Source organism: Lissotriton helveticus, chromosome 10, assembly GCF_964261635.1.
Source record: "Lissotriton helveticus chromosome 10, aLisHel1.1, whole genome shotgun sequence".
NCBI classification, from domain to species: domain Eukaryota; kingdom Metazoa; phylum Chordata; class Amphibia; order Caudata; family Salamandridae; genus Lissotriton; species Lissotriton helveticus.
The window spans coordinates 394722892-394745899 of NC_136071.1; the positions used below are offsets into that span (position 1 = coordinate 394722892).

Sequence of the window (23008 nt, forward strand, 5' to 3'; positions counted from 1 at the left end):
TTAACAAGGATTGCGGGTGTTCGATGGGATAGTTAATAACAGGTGATATGTGTATAGGAATCCTATATACATTTTCTACTTAATAAGGGTATCCTGGTTAAGCTTCTTGTGCTATGAGACAAGTCAACTAGCCTCGTACATGAGGGAGAATGCCTCAACTAGGATCCAGTTAGGGGGGAACTTCTGTAGCGACTAACTTTTTTTCACCTATATATGAAGGATTAAATATATGTTGGATAGGAATATGAGTTCCTAGGTGCTCACTCTTGTTATTTTCTAATTATAGATAAATTAAGGGGGTACTGAACCACTCAGGGAAAGAGATTGATTCTCCAGGAAGATATTGAACCAGATGGTACACCACACGCCAAATCGAAATATGAAGTATTTTTAATGCAAAGTGAGTGAAATCTATATAGCAAATGTAGAAAAATGTATATGGGAATTTGAGAAGTCGAAAGAAAAGGTGGACTTCAACAGGATAGCAGGAGAAGATTACCCAACAGGGATTACATACAGCATGAGATTCAATTCTATTAACAGAAAATGTAAATAGAGTTTAAGATTTAAGGTCCAGTTTATAAGCATAGCAATGTAAAGTCATCCAATATTGATTAAATAGGGCATGAGATTGTAGTGTGATACATTGAATGAATGTAAATAGGAAACAAGAACCTCTTTGCAATATGAGCAAGGTTTTTTTAGGTTGTATATAGGCAGGAAGGTGTTTTATTAGGAATGGATTTTTCAATATCTTTTTGACGCACTGTAAAATTTGTGTTAAAAATATATATATATATTACATATATTGATCATGTAGATTATACACAGTGGATAGTCTTGGTGTGTAGATGCACTAAGGGTGTATTTTGTAAATTATTGTATCTGTTTATAAATATACAGTACACATGAGTGATGTATTTTTTTATTTATTTACAGACATGATGAAGTCGAGAGCGATGAAATGCATTGGCTGGGCTGATTGAAATAAGTGTTTTGAAAAATGAATAAAAGTTGGATTATGAAACGGAATCACAAAACCCCTTAAAATGGAATTGGATCATATTTGATAGGTTGATACTTTTTGATGGCTTGATTCTTGGCCGAAAATAGATCAACATAGTATATTCTCCTTTTTAATTGGTTTTTGGGTATTAAAATAGACCCGACTCATCTTAAAATGTTCCAGGCTAGCCCTATTATTAGAGGCAAACCGTAATCTTCCCTAAAAAGTGATACTCAAACCCTTTGGTCTTCTTGTATATTTCATATGAATGCCCACCCGCGTGGTCCACTAATCTGTCAACCCTCTTCTTGCACTACCTGTTACTCCTGGTAGAGTCTACTGTGAAGTCACACATAGAAGATACCTGAAATGCTCAGTACACTTCCCCTTTAGTCACATAAACTCTCATGTGTACATACACTCTGAACTTCACTCTGACCAGCTCATTGGCTTACCGTTTTACCTCCGTGGATTTTCATGTGTTTCACAAGATTGTGCTTCAGAAAAAAACTACCCCTACATATTGGGCAGGGAAAAGGCCTCTGCTCACTGTGAATTTGTTTGTGCTTTGCCAGATTGTTCTTCTGAACAAAGCCCTGCCCACATTCCATACACTGAAATCGCTTCTCTCCTGTGTGAATTCTTTTGTGTCGCACTAAGTGCTGCTTGCAGTGGAAGTCCTTTCCACACACAGTGCACAGGAATGGCCTTTCTCCTGTGTGTATTCTCTGATGAGTTTTGAGATCAGCCTTGAACATAAAGCTCTTGCTGCAGTCCAGGCACGCAAAGGGTTTATCTCCTGAGTGGGTCTTTTGATGCCTGAGAAAAGCGACTTTTTTAAATAAGGTCTTACCACAGACTTCGCAGACAAGGGGTGTCTGACACCCAAGTGGTTTATCTCCTGTGAGATTGAGCTTATGGCTTGGAGAGGTGCTCTTCTTAGAGAAATCTTGTTTACCTTCATCGCAAGTGAAGCTCTTCTCCTCAGTGTGTGTCCTCTGATGACGTATCATGTGCTGTTTTCGCTTGAAATTTTTCCCACAATCCGTGCACAAAAAGGGTTTCTCCCCTGTGTGGATTCTCTCATGAATTATGAGATCTGCCTTCCTGGAGAACCTCCGCATGCACTCAGTACAGACAAAGGGTTTCTCTCCGGTGTGAGTCCTGCGGTGAGTCTCAAAGTTTCCTTTGTGGGTGAATTTGAGGCTACAGTCGCAGCAGCTATAAAGCTTTTCACCAGTGTGGATTCGTTGGTGCACAACCAGATGGTGCTTGAAATAGAAGCGCTTCTTGCAATCCTGACAAGCATACGGTCTCTCTTGCATGTGTGTCTTCTGGTGGCCTACAAGATGTTGCTTTCGAAAATAGCTTCTACCACAAAGATTGCATGGGAATGGTTTCTGGGCGACGTTGGTGGTGTGGGGCCCAACCAAATTCTTGTGGTTTAAAGCTAATGTGGTTTCAGCTCCTCCTAATTGCTTCTCACCAACTTGTATCTGTTCATGGACTGCTAGATCTTCACCAGTCTTGTTTGATGTCTCCAGCATATAAGCTTCTTGGTGGCTTTCGAGCTTTACCAGCGGTAGGTGGGCATTGGTTTGTTCCTCCAATTCCTGACTGTTTTCATGTTTTACTGCAGCTGTGAAACTAGTACTGTTATACAAACCCCAAAACATTTTTTTTGAATTAATCTGATTCATGGTAAATTGGTGTCCATTTTGATGTGGATTACTTTTTTCTGATTCAAATGCGGACTCCTCATTCTGGAGTACTTTATCCTTCATCATGGTCCCTGGTAGATGCTCACCTGCATTGCAAAATATGGAAAGAAAATAAATCTGTTATTGTATGATCTGCAAAAAGAGAAATCTATTTCACCAGATTATCTTGCCAAGATGTTTCAATAGTATGCTACCCCAAGAACCTCTTACTTCTGTTGCATGCAGATGTACAGATTAGAATTTGGTGCTGGCGGATTGTTTGTTAGAGAAGCATTCACCCCAGGGTTGTCAGACACAATGCTTAAGATCTGGTGCTGGGGTGGTTTGTCAGTGAGAGCAGCATCCTGCCTCTGAGAATACAGATACACTACTTGAGATTAAGTGCTGGTAGAGGGTTGTTAATGGCAGAAGCAACCTGCCTCTAATGATGCAGACACACTACTGAGATCAGGTGCTGTGGTGGGTTGTTAGTGAGAGAAGCATACTGCCTCTGAGAATGCAGACACACTACTTGAGATCAGGTGCTGGGGTGGTTTGCTAGCTAGAGTAGCATCCAGCCTCTGAGAATGTAGACACGATCAGGTGGTGGTGGTGGTGGTGGTTTGTTAGCTAGATCAGCATCCTGCCTCTGAGAATCTAGACATACTACTTGAGATCAGGTGCTGGGGTGGGTTGTTAGTGAGAGAAGCACAATGCCTCTGAGAATGCAGACACACTACAGAGAGCAGGCGCTGGGTGTCAGCTGTTAATGAGGGAAGCATCCCGCCTCTGAGAACGCAGACACACTACTTGAGATCAGGTGCTGGGTGGTTTGCTAGCTAGAGTAGCATCCAGCCTCTGAGAATGTAGACACGCTATTTGAGATCAGGTGCTTGTTTGTTAGCTACAGTTGCATCCTACCTCTGAAAATGCAGACACACTACTGAGATCAGGTGGTGGGGTGTGTTAGTGAGAAAAGCATCCTGCCTCCGACAATGCTGACACACTACTTGAGATCAGGTGCTGGGGTGGTTTGTTAGTGAGAGAAGCAAACTGCCTCTGAGAATGCAGACAAATTACTGAGATCAGGTGTTGGGGTAGTTTGTTAGCTAGAGTAGCATATTTCCTCCGATGATACAGACTCCCTACTTGAGGTCAGTTACTGGGGCTGGTGTGTTAATGAGAGAAAACTCATGCCTCGGAAAATGTAGACAAAATACTTGAGATCAGGTGCTGGGTTGTTAGTGAGAGAAGCATACTGCCTCTGACGATGCACACACTTCTTGAGGCCACGTACTGTGGCTGGTGTGTTAATGACAGAAGCATCCTGCCTCTGAGAATGCAGACAGACTACTTAAGATCAGGTGCTGGGGTGGTTTGTTAGTGAGAAATGCATACTTTCTCTGAGAATGCAGACACACTACTGAGATCAGCTGCTGGGGTGGTTTGTTAGTGAGAGATGTATACTGCCTCTGAGAATGTAGACACAATACTGAGATCAGGTTCTGGGGTGGTGCTAGACCTGGCATCTTTTGGTGTGTTTCCCCTGGCTTTTTGCTTTCTGACCTCCTGGTTTTGACTTGGTTTTTGCTTGTTTTATGTCTCTGCGCACTTTCTCACTGCTGTTAAAGTGCAAATGTTCCTGTTGCAAATTATGTTGTGGATTGGTGTTTCCATGATTGGCATATCTGGTTTACTAGTAAGTCCCTAGTAAAGTGCAATGAGAGTGCCAGGACCTGAAAATCGAATGCTGCTAGTGGGCCTCCAGCACCGATTGTGCCACCCACTAAAGCAGCCCTGAAATGGGGTTTCAGATCTGCCACTGCAGTGTCTGCGCACAGTTTGTAACTCCCATGTTAGCCTGGCAAGTGCACCTACTTGCAAGGCCCTATTCTTCCCTTCTTTTACATGTAAGTCACCCCTAAGGTAGGACCAAGGTATTCATGTGGGCAGGGTGCTGTGTATGTTAAAGGTAGGACATGTACTGGTGTGTGTGACAGGACCTGGTGGTGAATTACAATGTATTTCGGCTTTCACCTCTGCAAGGCTATCTGTGTGATAAGATAGAATGGGAATTTGCTTATGTTATGTTATGTTAAAGTTTGTCTTAATATAGCGCTCAGCTACTCCAAAGGAGTGTCCCGGCGCTTTATCAGATTGAGAACAGATGCTTAGGCACGGTCAGACCAGGCCGAGAACTATTGTACAAAGGTCCATGTCTTTAGCTCTTTCCTAAATTTCAGAAGGCTGGTATTCTGACTCATTCATTTCATTTGGGTTCTTTATTCGATGATTAAAAATCACCATAAAAGTCCAAACAATCATTATGCATTAAGTTCATCCCTTTTAAAACAAAACAATCAAATTAACATGTAACCTGATGTGAATACACCAACAAGATCCCAATGAATTAAATAAACATTAAATAAACATTATGATCCATTAAAACCAATCACAGAATTCTCATGATTCCCCCCCCCCCTCTAGTTGCGCTTAATCAGACAGCTACTTTGATAAAATTAATAATGCAGCACAATGTAAGTGGGTCCGACGCCTGTTGTAAAAAAATCAAAGCCTCTCTTGCACATTTAATATTTGATTTTTTTTAAATATCAACCAAGAATCTACGTCTGGGTTCAGAATAAAACAAACATATTAATACAAAATGAAGGGAATCCTGCGGAGACCTATTGTCGCAGCCGCAGGTTCCCTTCTGCTCAATAGTGGGATAGTACCCTAATGGCGATCCCAATAAATAAGGTAAAAATTTGAGCCTAAAACGGGTCATTAAAAACCTTTCCTGTACGTTATGTAACAGATATAAATAGGGTTCCATTCCTTCTGTGGTCTTTACAAGGTTGTATGCACACACTGTGATTTTAGCCTTTCTTGTTCTATTCTTTGTGCGGCTTTGTGTGCAAAAAACGCTTTTTTAACAATTGTCGAGTGCTGAGGGATGATCGCAGTCGGGTCAATGAAAAGATTCCCTAGACCCAGACTTACCAATACAGATTTTACATAGCTGAGCCACGGGATTCGCAACCATTTTTCTCTGCCCAAGCAGTCCTTCAGTATTGCCCTGCTTAGGCTCGCCTCTTGGTTTGTCCAGAGCTTTAGCCAGGCTAGAATTGGCTTAACCTTTATCAAATCTTCAAGGTGGGGGATCCCTAACTCCCTATGTGCTATTGAGGCTGTTACACTGTGTGGGACTTTCAGGACGGATCGAAGATGTTTATTCTCCCTCCGCTGCAATTGACAAACATTAGCAAAGCCCCACACCTCTGCCCCATAAGTAACTTTAGAGCAACATACTGAGTTGTATAGGATCATCACCTGTTCAGGGCACCATCTCCCCAACCTTCGACCATAACTGGCTATTGCCCCATTGGCGGCAATCATTTTAAGACAACGATCCTCTATCAAAGCGTTACATTTTAATAACCCATCAAACAAAACGCCTAGATATGAGAATGACTTGACCTTGGGTACAAAGGGAGGAGGACCGGGCTATTACTACTTAAAGCAAAGTAGAAGGTCCAGCTGCAGCTATTGCCCGCAACGTCAAGTTATTCCAAAGAATGCTGAGCCGTTCCTAGAGAGGAGAGATATGAGTAAAGGGTTGAATGGTCACAGATATCATGGAAATGCACACATGACCTATTATTCTTGATAGTGAACACTTCTAAACGACTCGCTGATGCTCTACTGGAACGTATCCAGACATTAGAGTCGACACTGAAGAATGCTGTCCCCAACCCCGGCTTTAAAACAAAACTAGCCGAGATCAACAAAGACATAAGTGAACATAAGGAATACCTTATGAAACAGAAAGTGACCAAACTACAAAAAGATATCAGCCGTTTTGAAAAAGAGAAAGTATACCCATACCTGAAAGCGGGTTTCACCCCATCAGGCGCGGGTTACCTATCCGAGTCCAGCGATAACTCCTCCAGGAGAGGGTCTAATAGTGGCAGCAATTCAAGCGAGGACGGTTGGCAACCACGCCAACGAAGGGGAGGAAGAGGAGGAAGACGAGGACAATATACCTTCCCTCATCCTCAGATGCCATATCAGGGACCACCCCTTTGGCAATATCCCACGTTCCCCCAAACGATGCCTCAGTTCGGCACGCAATATCCCCCTCAATTTGCTCCTCAGGGTAACCAACCTTTTTTAGACAGAGGTTGGGGCAGAGGGCGAGGGCGAAAGAGAGGAAACGCAACGGACAAACGAGTCCAGTGGGAGGACACGACACCACAGGGAATGGACACTTGCAGCAAAACGAGCAAGAAATAAGTCTGGTGGTGAATCTTTCCACTTACCAGCTTACCACCGAACAAGAGAGAGTACTACAAAAAGGCCTCGGATTTGTTCCCACGCCTATAACAGACACATTTCAACAAACTGTAGAATTACAGAAATTCTTCAGAAAAGTAAGATTACATGCCTACTTCGACGGAAAATCACAAGAGCCAAGTGATGACTCCGGTCTCCATAACCCTTCCACTTTTACTCCACACAGTGGTATGGTACCCAACGAGGTCCTGACATTTGAGCAGGCTGTACTTAAGGACGTGAGGAGCCTAACCAACACGCCCTCCCACAGCAATTTATCTAAGGCCGAAAGTGATACTCTAGATATACTTGCCAATGACCCTACCCTTACCATAAAACAGGCCGATAAGGGGGGAGCTACGGTCATTATGAACACCACAGATTACGACATCGAATGCCTAAGACAACTCAATGACACCCGTTATTACACGGCCATCGCGCATAACCCCACTGAACGCATCGCTATCTCCATCACTAGCTTGGTGGAATCTGCTGAGTGTCACGGTTGGATTAGTAAGAGAGAGGCAGACTTTCTGGTCAAGAAGAATCCTAGGGTGCCGTACTTCTACACGCTCCCTAAGATTCACAAGGGACTTACACCTGTCCCGGGACGCCCAATCGTCTCGGGCATCGACTCAGTATTGGAACCGCTGTCCCAATTCTGCGACCATTTCCTCCAACCCCTCGTAAAACAAATTCCATCCTACATACAGGACACAACTGATATGTTGCGCCTTCTACAAGATTATGAAGATGCTCCCTCAATTGACTACCTGATCACACTAGATGTAGAGGCCCTCTATACTAACATCCCCCAGAGGGCCTCACTAGGGGTCATTGAGGAAGTAATCAACAAGACGCCATGGGTATCACCCACCCCTACCACCTTCATTATGGAATGCGCAGAAAAGGTACTGACAGAGAATTATTTTGAATTCAAGGGCCAGCACTATCACCAAACACAGGGCACCTGTATGGGAAGCATGGTAGCCCCCAGTGTGGCCTGCCTCTACATTGCCGATTTTGAGGAAAAGCACATATCAGCGATATCAAACCCGTACCTGAACAATATCAAACTATGGAAGCGATACATAGACGATATTTTTATATTTTGGACGGGCAATGCAGAATCCTATAGGGAGTTCTTCACATGGATCAACTTGTTGAACCCATATTTGAAGTTCACTATTACTGCATCAGACAGAGAAATAGCATTTCTGGATCTAAAAATCAGTATTGAAGGGGGATCCCTCAGTACCACCCTGTTTAAGAAGAGTACAGACCGTAACAGTCTCTTACATTTTACCAGTCACCACCCTTTTGCCCTACGCAACAACCTCCCATTTGGGCAATTCCTTAGAATACGACGGAATTGTAGTACAATGGAAAACTGCAAAACTGAGGCATCGATCCTTTCAAGAAACCTGACAGAGAGAGGGTATCCGACAAGGGAGATACAGAAGTGCCTGAAAAGGGCAAGAAACAATCACAGACAAGGCCTATTAGAGCCTAAAGAAAGGGAATCATTGGCTAATCAACCCATGACTTGTGTAACTACATTCACTCCAGCATCAAATGAGGTTAGGAGAATTGTGAGACGCCATTGGCCAATACTGAATACAGGGATGCCCACAATAGACCCACCTAGATTTGCGTTAAAAAGGTCAAAAAATATCAAAAATATTTTGGTCCACACCAGGCCCAAGAAAATGAAGCAAACACCTCGACAGACCACCTTGTGGAATCTACCAGACGTCAGAGGTCATTACCCCTGCGGTGGTTGTGCAGCATGTCCCTTCACCAAAATCCACAAAACCATTTACCTTACAGACACCTTTGTGTGGGAGATGAGGGGCCACACCAACTGCAACAGTTCAAACTTCATTAACTTACTCATATGCCCTTGCTCCCTGTACTACGTGGGCATGACCACACGAAATATGAAAACAAGAATCTCAGAACACCGAAGTAATTTTAGGTGTAAGAAGAATAACACCAAGATGTGTAGACATTATCTGGAAATGGAACACACCCCTGACTCACTTCAATGGCTGATACTCGAAGCCAGCCAGAGGGTATCCAAACAAAGCCTGTTCTATAAAGAACAACGATGGATACACAGACTATCCTCTGACAGCCGGGGTTTGAATGAAGACATTCCTTGGAGTACACTCTGAACATTATACACCTTACTAGGAACCACCACTAGCCCACTAATTCTGGTAGTAAGCGACACCTTGAGGCACCATTATAGCTTAAAGTCATGCAGCAGGAACATTTCGTTAAGCAAGATGCCAGGTCTTCCTTCAGAAAATGGCAAGTTAATGAAATAATAATATTACCTACTGGCTCCCAGTGCAATCCCTGCTTTTAATACCTGTTACAATATGGCCACTCGACTTTTGGTATACTACCACATAACCTAGGGTGCATCTCCCTCTAGTAAGCCGACATTTATACCACGTAACCAGCTGGATATTTGGCCATTTATTCAATGGTTACCACGTAGGAGAATTAACATAGCGAGTAACACCCCTAACCGCTTTCGCTAGCGACCTGACAATATTATTAATGTCCTCCCTAAAATGTGCCCCATATCGACGCGTGAGCCTTTAACTTGGTAATAATCTGCGGAGAATACTCTACGGAAATATTTAGAGTACATTCTGAGCTCCCCTCCACTGGAGTCCGAATGATATTATGCACTATAAGATGGCTGCTCCTTTTCCACACAGTAAATCGCGGGACGATATCAACCGGGATCGCCCCGCCCGACAGCCTTTATAGTCACGCCCTTCCCTGCCTACCGCCTCCACCCGGATCCAGCGGCGAGGGGTAGGCGCGAGAAGAGCAGCTCGGGAACTCCCAAGTAAGTTCCCTAATACAGTGGTAACCCTTGACCCAATCCTAGCGCTACCCACAGATGCCCTTTAATGTGCAATTAATTAATTTTTTTTAAAGTTAAATCGGGGCTAGGAAAGGAAGGTCGAACGCGTTACAGAGATCCACCGACCAACACTGAGGACCCTTCACTCAGCCACTTTACTGCCTGCATTACCCTGTAATCTCCTAGTCTAACAATGCGGCGCATTCTGACCCGCGATAAACTAACACTTTGCGTTACCCTGCTAAATTGAGATCTAATAATGCAGGTCTGTTGCAGCGTTGCCATTACAAGTGAATCTGACGCTTTACAGGTAAGCCACAACAGACTTCCCCTTTGCTTCCTCATCAATATATATCACGCTAAGGCTACAATTGCATTTAGTAATGCTGTATAAGATATGTGGGCATTGACCAATGAATCCTTATGGGCTACCATTATACACCACAGTCGCTAAACAACCATGTGAGATGCGCATTGATAATATAGAGATGCATAATAAGGTCCTTGTGTTTAAGTTGAAGACTCCCTGCCAAACAAATATCTATCCTTAAGAATGGTCACAGGCTGTTTACACTTCCCGTATCTAACAACTAGTACTCAATAACATGATCCTACCCCCTATGCGAGATAGGACCCACTATCTAACAGACCTAGGAAGCCACCAACGAGGTCCCACATATCTACCAGCATGAGTGCGAGGTTCCCGCTATTACTAGACCCTTACTCACCGTTAAGGACAATGTATTACCTATTTGTTTACATAAAGAAACGTCACCAATTGTTCCTTCATACAGTGCTGCTTAACCCAAGTTCCCCCTTGCACATAGCCTTGCGGTGGAAGATCTTACCCGAAGCTTTACCCGCTGGATACTGTTGCTAACTGTACATTACACTTTTTAGGTGAGTTGACACACCTGTACCACCTTAGGACTGCACGCTGCATCCCATGCCATTTTGGTATTTTTAGTACTTTTAAAGTTTTTGTCGACCGGAGCATTCTCACTTAATGATTCCACATAGAAGAGTGCATGTACACAACCCATAGCGTGACCATGCGCGCTGGTGATATTTCACTGGCATGTTGATATGACGTTATTTGATGCGGTAATGTGTATTCCTTCTGTGATTTGCTTCTCCTCTTTCCTTAACAGGTACTGACAGCTTAACACAGATTAACACATGGAAGAAGGGTAAAATAGGGACAACATAATGGTTTTCTTCCCCCTTGTTTGATTCCATTTGTAAATAGTTTTACTCACACTAGTGTGTAATTTGAATACATTAGTGACTCTCTGTAGACAGTAACGCAGTGGATACCTGCTATATAGTTTTCATAGGTCCTGACGATTCGCCCGTTAATAAACACAAGCGAGAAACATGTTGACCAGATATTAGCACTCTCTGGTAGGTTTCTGGAAGCATAATATTCCAGACTCACCCTCTAGATCTCGTTTTTAACTAAAGCAGTGGACCGCCAGAATAAATTGTTCCTTGGTACCACTAGCTTTATTTTAATCACTCTCAATACGTCTACAATCCTTACTGGCCCCACACCCGCACTTCACCTATACGGCTGTTGGAAAAAGATATCCGCTAAAGAGCCCCTCTTTGAGGTGTCGCCCGTTGAGTATTGCACCGCTGACCCAACGAGGAGCAAGCCCAAATGATGAAGCATGACACCTGCAAAGGTGTGTGAAGGCATTAAATCCAACACAATGGATACCCAGGGGTAATCCCTCTTTACCATTACAACATTCTCCGCATCCCTTTACTCATATCTCTCCTCTCTAGGAACGGCTCAGCATTCTTTGGAATAAAATGACTTGACCTTCTCAATCTTGTGACTCCCTATTGTAAAGGTAAATTTGTTAGAGGTATTCTGACTCAGGGGGACAGGCAGGGAGTTCCACAATTTGGGAGCTAGATAACGAAAGGAACGTCCGCCCAGTCGGGCCCGTCGGACAGGAGGAACAGTTGCCAAGGCCAGGGAAGCTGACCTCAAAGTGCGTGAAGGCATATAAAAAGCCAGCCTGTGTCTAATATATTTGGCTCCAATGCCATGGAGCGCCTTGAAGGCTAGCGTGAGAGCCTTAAAAGCCACGTGCTTTCTGATGGGGAGCAAAGTTTTTGTAACAGTGCCGTCGCACTTGTTCTGCGATGGAAGCCAAAAATGGCTCTAGCAGCGGCATTCTGTACAACTTGCAGGCAAGAAATGAGAAAATTCGGCAGGCCCAGATAAAGCACATTAGAATAATCCAGGCGGGTACCTATCAAAGCCTGGACCATCACTTTCCGGTGACATAGAGACAACATCGGGAGGAATTTTCTGAGCATTTTGATGATATCAAAACACTTGCCCACGAGGCCCATGACCTGGGGTTTCAGTGTCAATCCATCGTCAATCTGTACACCCAGGTTCTTAGCCCTGGAGGACACCGCCAAGGGAGGGAACATGTCTGGTGGCCACCAAGACTGCCACCTGGGGGCTGTTGGACAGCCAAAAAATAGCAGCTCCGACTTATTGAAATTGCATTTCAGGCTGTGTTGCTCAAACCATTGGAAAACCGCTCCTAAGCAGCCACTGATCTGCACACCGTCGAAATCAGCACCCTTCGGGCAAGTAAAAAGAAGCTGGGTGTCGTCAGCATAGGACACGATCTGGGCACCATGGGACTCCGCCAGAGCCGCCAGGGGTGCCATGTAGATGTTAAACAAAGTAGGGCTCAACACAGAGCCCTGCGGCACCCCGACCTCCAATGGCAACATCTCGTAAGCATATCTTCCCATCGGGACAAGATTTGGAAATGGAGTTTAATATGCTTGGACTCAGAATGTAAAAATGCCTTTTTTAGTAAAGATTTTTATGTTCTGTGTTTGAAAATACCACTTTTAGAAAGTAGGTACTTTCTTGCTAAACCATCCTATGTGTCTCTGCTGGTTTTGTGGATTGACTGTCTGGCTTTGGAGTGACAGGGTCTGGAGATGTGCATTCACTGTCCGACAGCCACGGGAGGTTGAGGTGTGTCCTGCCTTTTCTGGATGAGTCAGGGCTGGGCTGAATAGACATGGGCTGCATTTAGTGTAGTGGGAGGAGATTTCCTTGCACCTGAATGGGACTGGTCTGCCTCACACAACGCTGTCTCTACCTCCTGCTGGGAAGCTGCGCCAGAGAGGACAGAACTGGTTTGGACTGAGCTCAGAGTCTCTCTGCCTGAGAGAGTAAAGAGAAACTGAGCATAAATATAGGGACCTAAACCCCAGAACTTTAGAACACCCTGGAATCAAGGAACCTACCAAGAAGAAGAGCTGCCAGGAGAACACTGCCCCTTAGCTGTGTTGTTGCTTTGTAGGGTTTGGCCTGCACTTGCTGCTTCTGCCTTGTGCAGTGAAAGGACTGGACTTTCTTTACTTCTATGGAGTATCTCCAAGGGCTTTAAGTAGAGCTTGCCTTCTGTTCTGAAGTCTCAGGGACTGCAAAGACTTAACCAACCTCTGAGTACAGCTTCAGGAACCTTTGTTTCAGTTGCCACAGAGAAGGAAAAAAAAGCAACAGTCTCCGTTGCTGGCACCGTATCCTGAAGGCGCCTCCACATCTCGCACCGTAACCCTGGTCTCACTGATGACGACCACCACCCTCTACCGAGCTGGTGCTTGCACCGTGACCTGTGGGCATGGAAACTCCGCACCGTCTCGCTTCACTTCACCGCTCTGGCCTCACCAACACTGTTGTTGCCTTCTGACTTCGACAACCGTCACTGCATCATGGCTGGGGCACCGCTCGTACGTTTCACGACACACCACCTCGTACCACACAGCAGTCTGGGCCGACCGATGCCAGCTCCCGCTAACCGGCTCTGTTGCTTGCACTATGACCTACCAGCACTGCAACAAGCACCGCCTCACTCCGCATCATAGCCGCTGGACAGTCGCCAACATGCCGCGGCCTGCACCGCGCCTTGAGGGCACCGTACACTGCACCACTTGACTTCTCATCACAACCGCGATGGTTGCCATGACCTGCACGCACTGTGTCGGCAGCAACGGAAAAGGTACTGTTTACGAGTCTGCCGACACCCCCCAACCGACGTGGTCAGACAGAACTGTTGGATTCTGTTTTCAGTATCGCGGTAGCCCCTGACGGAGCACCCAACTTGGAAGAACTGTGTTTTTGATGATTTAAAAGGCTAACTTGCAAAGTATATATTTTTAAGTACTGCATGTTGGACTCTTATAGTTTTGGTCTTCTTTTGGATACATAAAAATATTGGATTTTTTCTAAACTGGTGTAGTGTCCTTTTTTAGTGTTTTCACTGTAATATTTATGTGAAAATGCTTTACACACTGCCTCTGAGATAAGCCTGACTGCTCGTGCCAAGCTACCAAGGAGGTAAGCAGGGGTTATTTTAGGAGTGTAACTCCCCTACCCAGGCTAGGGAGAAGGATCCCTACTTGAACAAAGGTGCAAACAATTGCTAACTAGAGACCCCCACTTCTAACAATGGTTGCCAGCGGTGAGGGTAGGACTTGCGTGTGCACTTGACTTACAGTAATTGGTGTGCATTACTACCATATTGCAGAACATTGTGTACCAAATATTGTTTCTTTTCGGTCTATTTTTGTGATCCCATCATTTGTTAACTAACTTCCTACTGCATCATGCCTGGCACAACAGCATCATCCATTGCATTCTTAGGTAGCCTTTGAGGAGGAAAGTTTGGGAACCTACGTCAAAGAGTTGAAAGCCATTTGTAATAACCTAAAAGTCCAAGTCAGAGGACTCACCTGGAAGGAGGAGCTACAAAAGGCGCTGAGGGCTTGGGTAGCAGCCAGATATGCCTGTGGGCAGTATGGAGTCCTTAGTGGGGAGGCAGAGGAGCCTACCCCTAGGGTGGATGTGCTTTTGAGAGGGGCGGTCCCTCCAGGCAGCAGTGGTTTGTCCGCAGAAGAGCTGGAGGACGGAAGGGAGGCCAGGAGGCATGAGATAGAGCTTGAGAGGCTCAAGATGGAATAGCAAAGAAAGGTTCTAGACCATGAGCGTGGGCTCAAGGAGCTGGAATTGAAGAGCACATCTAGCACTCGACTCTTCAGTGCAGACAGATAGAATTGTACACATCCCCAAGAATGTAGGCAAGGAATTCAAGAAGGGGGACAAATTACAAGGGTGGTTTCAGGGTTATGAGGCCCCTACCCAGATGAATGGGGTCGCTGAGAAGAATTGGGGGGCTTGGTGGGAATCTGTGGATTCTTTCTACAGATCACTAGATGGCTGGGTGAAGGGGTGTTGTGTGGAAGATTTTCAGGGGCTCTACAATTTGATTGCATGAGAGCACTTGTCCGGTCTATGTTTTGCAGAGCCGCACCACCACTTAGTGGATAGTAAGCGGACTGAGCCCAAGAAGCTAGCTATGGAGGTGGTCCACTGGGTGAGTACCAGGGTCCACAAGAAAGTGTATGGGGAATACTCAGCCAAAGGTGGGCAGGGTCACAAGCAGAAGAGTGGGGGGACAAAGGTAAAGTAGAGGAGTTCTCTACAGGGTTACAAACTAATACGCAGGGTAAAGGTCACTGAGAAGAATTGGGGGGCGGAGTTGTGGCCTCGCTTTTCAGAGGAAGCAAGGGATACCCTGATAGCTTTGCGTAAGGGGCAGAACGACACCCACTGACATGAAAGACGCCCTTCTCACCAGGTGTGGTCTCACTCGTGAAAAGTGCATGGATCAGTTTAGGTCCAGTCAGAAAACTGATGCAAACACTTGGCGGGAATTTGTGGATTCTTTCTGCAGATCACTAGATGGCTGGGTGAAGGGGTGTTGTGTTAAATATTTTTTGGGGCTCTACAACTTGATTGATGGGGGCACTTGTCCGGTCTATGTTTTGCCGAGCCGCACCACCACTTAGTGGATAGTAAGCTGACTGAGCCCAGGAAGCTAGCTATGGAGGTGGCCCGCTGGGTGAGTACCAGGGTCCACAAGAAAGTGTATGGGGAATACTCAGCCAAAGGTGGGCAGGATCCCAAGCAGAAGAGTGGGGGGGACAAAGGTAAAGTATCTGAGTTCTCTACAGGACTACAAACTAATTCCCAGGATAAAGGTTCCCATCCCCCAGGAGACAAGAAAGCAATGGTCTTTTTAGGAAAGCCTGCAGAGACATCTCCGCAAGTGCTATGCCTGTGAGCAGGTGGGTCACTTGAAGTGTCCCAAGAGGGCACAGCCACCCACTGGTGGGCAGACCAAGGTGTTGACTAGTGTAGCACTTGGGGAGAAAGGGTACCCCACAGCAGGGTAGGGATCCCACAGAAATGACCCTCGTCTCACTAGGGGACAATGAGATGGTCCCAGGTGCCTGCTAACACTAAGAAATACAGCGCCTTGGTGACCATCAATGGGAAAAGGGTAGAGGCTTTCAGAGATACTGGAGCCAGTAGGACCTTAGTCTAGTGTCACCTAGTCTCTGAGGAGCAAGTATTCCCCGGGCATTCCACAAGTAGTTGCTGTAGACAACTTGGACTGCCATTGTAAGGTAGCGCAGGTTCTCGTTGAATGGGGGATCTTAGGTCCCTTGAGGGTGGTTGTAAGCCCTACCATGCCTGTAGATTGTCAGGTAGAAAACAACCTGGAGCAGTTTTTGTGGAAGGATGTTGAGCTCAGGTCTCACTTGGAGATGCTTGGGTTTTCAGAATGGGCATGTGTGATCACTGGGTCCATGGCAGCAAGAAAGGGTGATCAGGAGGACCTGGAGACTGAAACAGTGGCCCAGGTTCCTGCCAAGAGAAAGGGAAGGGGGCACAGAAAACCCGCCCTGTAGGTTCCCAAGATCCGGGAGGAGGCTGACCTTGAGGGGGACGCCCCGGTGCCTACAGGGGAGCAGGTATCTTGTTTTGGATATAAACTGGGGGACTTATCTCAGCAGACCCATTGGCAGCAAGAAGGTGATCCCACCAGGGAAGAATTCAGCAGGGAGCAGAAACAGTGCCCTTCTATGAAAGGTTTACAACAGCATGCTGCAAACCAGGCAGCTGGTAATCAGTCTGGATCACACTGGATCTACTGGAAGAAAGGTCTGCTGTACAGCGAGCCTAAGGTCCCTGGGCCTGGGTCTGCCTGTGTGCTGGTGGTACCCCAGTGCTTCAGGATCTTCCAACAGGGTCTGGCTCATGACGTGCCTTTGGCAGGACATTTGGGGCGGGACAAGACCTTTGACAGGCTTGTCACCTACTTCTTTTGGCCCCAAATGTGAAGGCAGTCAGCTGGACATTGCAGATCGCCCGCATTATGGCTGCGAGTACCCATTGTATGTTTTCCGATGCATCGCTTCGTCCCACACAGCAGTCTGGGTCAACAAACGCCAGCTACCACTAACCGGTTCTGTCGCTTGCACCATGACCTGCCAGCACCACAACGAGCACCGCCTCACTCCGCGTCATAGTCCTGGTCTCACTGGCGCCGCTGGACGACGGTCACCGAGCTGCTGTCTGCACCGCACATTGACGGCATTGCACCGCTTCACTTCACAGTGCAACAGCAACGGTTGCCACAACAGGCTCGCACAGTGTCGGCCGGAAAGAAAAAGGTACAGTTTACAAGTCTGCCGGCACCCCCGACAGACGAGATCAGACGGAACTGTTGGATGGAGCTACCAACTCAGAAGGACTGTATTTTTTATATTTATGCAATTTTAAAAGGATATTTTGCAAAGTGTACATTTTAAGTACTGTATGTTGTACTCTTGTAGTATTGGTCTTGTTTTGGATATATACAAATATTGCATATTTTTCTAAACTGGTGTGGTGTCCTTTTGTAGTGTTTTCACTGTATTACTGTTGGTTATATGCAAATGCTTTACACACTGTCTTTGAGATAAGCCTGACTGCTCGTGCTAAGCTACCAGAGGGATATTTTAGGAGTGTAACGCCCTTACCTCACTAGGAAGAAGGGTAACTACTTGGACAATGGTGCAAACCATTGCCAACTAGAGACCCCCATTTCTAACAGGTGATTTGTTAGTGAGAGAAGCATACTGCCTCTAAGAAAGCAGACACACTACTTGAGATCAGGTGCTGTGGGTGGTTGGTCAATGAGAGATGAAAACTGCCTCTGAGCATGCAGACACACTACTGAGATCAGGTGCTAAGGCGGGTTGTTAGTGAGAGAAGTATGCTGCCTCTGAGAATGCAGACACACTACTTGAGATCTAGTGCTGGTAGTTCTTTGTTAGCTAGATCTAGTGCTGGTAGTTCTTTGTTATTAACTGGAGTAGCTAGAGTAGCATCCTGCCTCTGAGAATGTAGACACACTACTGAGATCAGGTGGTGGGGTGGTTTTTTGCTAGAGTAGCAACCCGCCTCTGATGTTGCAGACACACTACTTGAAATCAGGTGCTGGGGGTGGTTTGTAAGTGAGAGATACATACTGCCCCTGAGAATGCAGACACATAACTGAGATCAGGTGCTGGTTTGTTAACTAGAGTGCATATTGCTTCTGACGAAGCAGACACTAATTGAGATCAGGTGGTGGTGTGTTATCTAGAGTAGCATACTGCATCCAATGATGCAGACACTACTTGAGGTCCCATACTGGGGCTGGTGTGTTAATGAGGGAAGCATCCTGCCTCCGAGAATGTACACGCAATACTTAGGATCAGGTGCTGGTGGTGGTTTGTTAGCTAGAGTAGCATCCGGTCTCTGACTATGCAGACACACTACTTGAGATTAGGTGCTGGTTTGTTAGTGAGACAAGCATCCTGCCTCTGAGAATGCAGACACAATACTTGAGATCATCTGCTGGGGGTGGTTTGTTAGTGAGAGATGAATACTGCCTCTGAGAATGGCGACACACTACTGAGATCTGGTGCTTGGGGTCGTTTGTTAGTAAGAGATGCATACTGCCTATAGAATGCAGACACACTACTTGAGATTAGGTGCTGGTTTGTTAGTGACACATGCATCCTGCCTCCGAGAATGCAGACACAATACTTGAGATCAGCTGCTGGGGGTGGTTTGTTAGTGAGAGATGAATACTGCCTCTGAGAAAGGAGACGCACTACTGAGATCTGGTGCTTGGGGTAGTTTATTAGTGAGAGAAGCATACTGCCTCTGAGAACGTAGACACACTACTTGAGATCAGGTGCTGGGGGCGTTTGTTAGTGAGAGAAGCATCCTGCCTCTGAGACTGCAGACACTATTTGAGATCAGGTGCTGGTTTGTTAGCTAGAGTAGCCTCCTGCCTATGATGATGCAGACACACTACTTGAAATCAGGTGCTGGGGATAGTGTATTAATGTGACAAGCATCCTGCCTCTGAGAATGCAGGCACAATAATGTGTTCAGTTGCTGGGGTGGGTTGTTAATGAGAGAAGCACTCTGCCTCTGATGATGCAGACAAACTACTTGAGATCAGGTGCTGGGATAGAATGTTAATGAGAGAAGTATGTCTCTGAGAATGCAGACACTACTGAGATCAGTTTCAGGGGTGGTTTGTTAATGTGACAAGCATACTGCCTCTAATGATGCACACACACTTCTTTAAATCAGGTGCTGGGGATAGGGTGTTAATGAGAGAAGCATCCTGCCTCGGATGATGCAGACACAGTATTTGAGATCAGATGATGAGGGTGTTTTGTAAGTGAGAGAAGCATCCTGCCTCTGACGATGCAGATACACTCCTGAGATCCAGAGCTGGGGTGCTTTGTTAATGAGATATTTTGAAAGAGAGGGGGTTTGGGCCCTATGGGAAAAGAGGGTAGGTTGGGCCTCTGTATTTAATGAGATAAGCATCCTGTCTCTGACAATGCAGACACACTACTAAAGACCAGGTGCTGGTGATGGTTTGTTAGCTAGAGTAGCGTCCTGCGTCTGACGATGCAGACACTACTTGAAATCAGGTGCTGGGGTGGTGTGTTAGCTAGACTAGCATCCTGCCTCTGAGAATGCAGACACACTACTGATATCAGGTCCTGGTTTGTTAGCTAGAGTAGCCTCCTGCCACTGAGAATGTAAAGCAAAACCAAGGGGGATGATGGGCAAGTGTTGAACATTGCAAGCACTCACCCCCAGTCAACTGATCTGGGTTTAATCCATCATCATTCTTTGGCTCACTCCGCCACCCCAGTTCAGACATGGCCATATGCAAATCAGTCTGACCCTGTGCCTCATGGGAACAGTCCAGCCCGAACTGACAAGCCATTTCTTCCCTGGACCAGAAACAGCATCCTGGGACCTGTTTCTGGCTAATCAGCTGTCATCAGCCAGGCTAGCTTAAACCCAGTGGCAAAGTGAGCAAGGGACCCACGTCTGGGCATACCCTGCCAACTAAGAAGAGAAGTACCCTGCCTCTGAGAATGCAGACACACTACTGAGATCAGGTGCTGGGGTGGTTTGTTAAAGAGAGACTCATCTTGCCTCTCAGAATGCAGACACATTACGGAGATCAGGCGCTGGTGGTGCGTTATTAATGAGAGAGGTATACTGCCTCTGAGAATGCAGAGACACTACTTGAGACCAGGTGCTGGAGTGGGTTAATGAGAGAAGTATACTGTCTTTGAGAATGTTGACACTACTGAGATCAAGTGCTGGGGTGGGTTGTCAATGACAGAAGCATCCTACCTCTGACGAAGCAGACACAAACAACTTAAAATCAGGTGCTGGGGCTAGTGTGTTAATGAGATAGGCATCCTTCCTCTGACGATGCAGGCACACTACTGAGATCAGGTGCTGGGGCCGGTGTGTTCATGAGAGACACATCCTGCCTCGGACAATGCAGGCACACTACTGAGATCAGGTGCTGGGGCCGGTGTGTTCATGAGAGACGCATCCTGCCTCTAGCGATGCAGGCACACTACTGAGATCAGGTGCTGGGGCCGGTGTCTTCACGAGAGATGCATCCTGCCTCTGATGGTGCAGGCACACTACTGAGATCAAGTACTGGTGTTTTAATGAGAGAAGCATCCTGCCTCTGACGAAGCAGGCACACTACGGAGATCAGGTACTGGTGTGTTAATGAGAGAAGCATCATGCCTCTAACAATGCAGGCACACTACGGAGATCAGGTGCTGGGGTCGGTGTGTTGATGAGAGACGCATCCTGCCTTGGACGATGCAGGCACACTACTGAGATCAGGTGCTGGGGCCGGAGTGTTCATGAGAGACGCATCCTGCCTCTGACGATGCAGGCACACTACTGAGATCAGGTGCTGGGGCTGGTGTGTTCATGAGAGATGCATCCTGCCTCGGACGATGCAGGCACACTACTGAGATCAGGTACTGGTGTTTTAATGAGAGAAGCATCCTGCCTCTGACGAAGCAGGCACACTACGGAAATCAGGTGCTGGGGCCGGAGTGTTCATGAGAGAGACATCCTGCCTCGGACGATGCAGGCACACTACTGGGATCAGGTGCTGGGGCCGGTGTGTTCATGAGAGATGCATCCTGCCTCTGATGGTGCAGGCACACTACTGAGATCAGGTACTGGTGTTTTAATGAGAGAAGCATCCTGCCTCTAACGATGCAGGCACACTGAGTGAGGGCGATATAGTGAGTGAGGGTGGTAGAGTGAGTGAGGGCGGTAGAGTGAGTGAGGGCGGTAGAGTGAGTGAGGGCGGTAGAGTGAGTGAGGGCGGTAGAGTGAGTGAGGGCGGTAGAGTGAGTGAGGGCGGTAGAGTGAGTGAGGGCGGTAGAGTGAGTGAGGGCGGTAGACTGGTAGAGTGAGGGCGGTAGACTGGTAGAGTGAGGGCGGTAGAGTGGTAGAGTGAGGGCGGTAGAGTGGTAGAGTGAGGGCGGTAGAGTGGTAGAGTGAGGGCGGTAGAGTGGTAGAGTGAGGGCGGTAGAGTGGTAAGGGTGTGGTAGAGTGGTGAGGGTGTGTGAGAGGGTGAGGGTGTGTGAGGGTGAGGGTGTGTGTGTGAGAGTGAGGGTGTGTGTGAGAGTGAGGGTGTGTGTGAGAGTGAGTGTGTGTGTGAGAGTGAGGGTGTGTGGGGGTGCAGGTGTGTGAGTGAGGGTGTGTAAGGGTGAGGGGGTGTGAGTGGGTGTGGGTGAGGGGGGGATGAGGGGGTGAGGGTGAGGGGGTGTGAGTGGGTGTGAGGGAGAGGGTGTGTGAGGATGAGGGGGTGTGAGGGTGAGGGGGTGTGAGGGTGGGTGAGGGTGGATGAGAGGGTGTGTGAGGGTGAGCGGGTGTGTGAGGGTGAGTGAGAGAGTGTGTGAGGGTGAGTGAGAGGGTGAGTGAGAGGGTGTGTGAGGGGATGGGTGAGGGGATGGGTGAGGGGGTGGGTGAGGGGGTGGGTGAGGGGGTGGGTGAGGGGGTGGGTGAGGGGGTGGGTGAGGGGGTGGGTGGGGGGGTGGGTGAGGGGGTGGGTGAGGGGGTGGGTGAGGGGGTGTGAGAGGGTGAGGGTGTGAGAGGGTGAGGGTGTGTGAGTGAGGGTGTGTGAGGGTGGGTGAGAGGGTGAGTGAGGGTGAGGGAGTGTGAGGGGGTGTGAGGGAGGGTGAGGGGATGCAAGGGTGAGAGGATGTGAGGGTGAGGGTGTGTGAGGGTGAGAGGGTGTGAGGGTGAGGGTGTGTGAGGGTGAGGATGAGGGTGTGTGAGGGTGAGGATGAGGGGGTGTGAGGGTGAGGATGAGGGGTGGGGGTGTCAGGGTGAGGATGAGGGGTGGGGGTGTGAGGGTGAGGATGAGGGGTGGGGGTGTGAGGGTGAGGATGAGGGGGTGTGAGGGTGAGGATGGGGGTGTGAGGATGAGGATGGGGGTGTGAGGATGAGGATGAGGGGGTGTGAGGGAGGATGAGGGGATGTGATGGAGGATGAGGGGATGTGATGGAGGATGAGGGGATGTGAGGGAGGATGAGGGGATGTGAGGGAGGATGGGGGGATGTGAGGGGGTGTGAGGGTGAGAGGGTGTGTGAGGATGAGGGAGGGTTAGGATGAGGGGGTGTGTGGGTGAGGGGGTGTGTGGGTGAAGGGGTGTGTGCGTGATGGGGTGTGAGAGTGGGGGGTGAGAGTGTGTGTGAGGGTGAGGGAGAGGGTGAGGGAGAGGGTGAGGGGGTGGGGGAGAGGGTGTGAGGGTGAGGGGGTGAGGGGGTGAGAGGGTGAGGGGGTGAGGG

The 23008-nt window shown here is 47.5% G+C and overlaps 1 protein-coding gene across 2 annotated transcripts in view; it reads right to left on the minus strand.

Moving 5' to 3' along the window:
• Positions 1-909: 909 nt before the first annotated feature.
• Positions 910-23008, minus strand: part of LOC144784166 (uncharacterized) — a 561738-nt gene continuing 539639 nt past the window's right edge. For both annotated transcript variants that reach the window (XM_078662839.1, XM_078662840.1), the window contains one exon: positions 910-2813. In XM_078662839.1, coding sequence (XP_078518965.1) covers positions 1450-2813 — 1364 coding nt within the window. In that variant the 3' untranslated portion in view covers positions 910-1449. The remainder of the gene's footprint in view (positions 2814-23008) is intronic.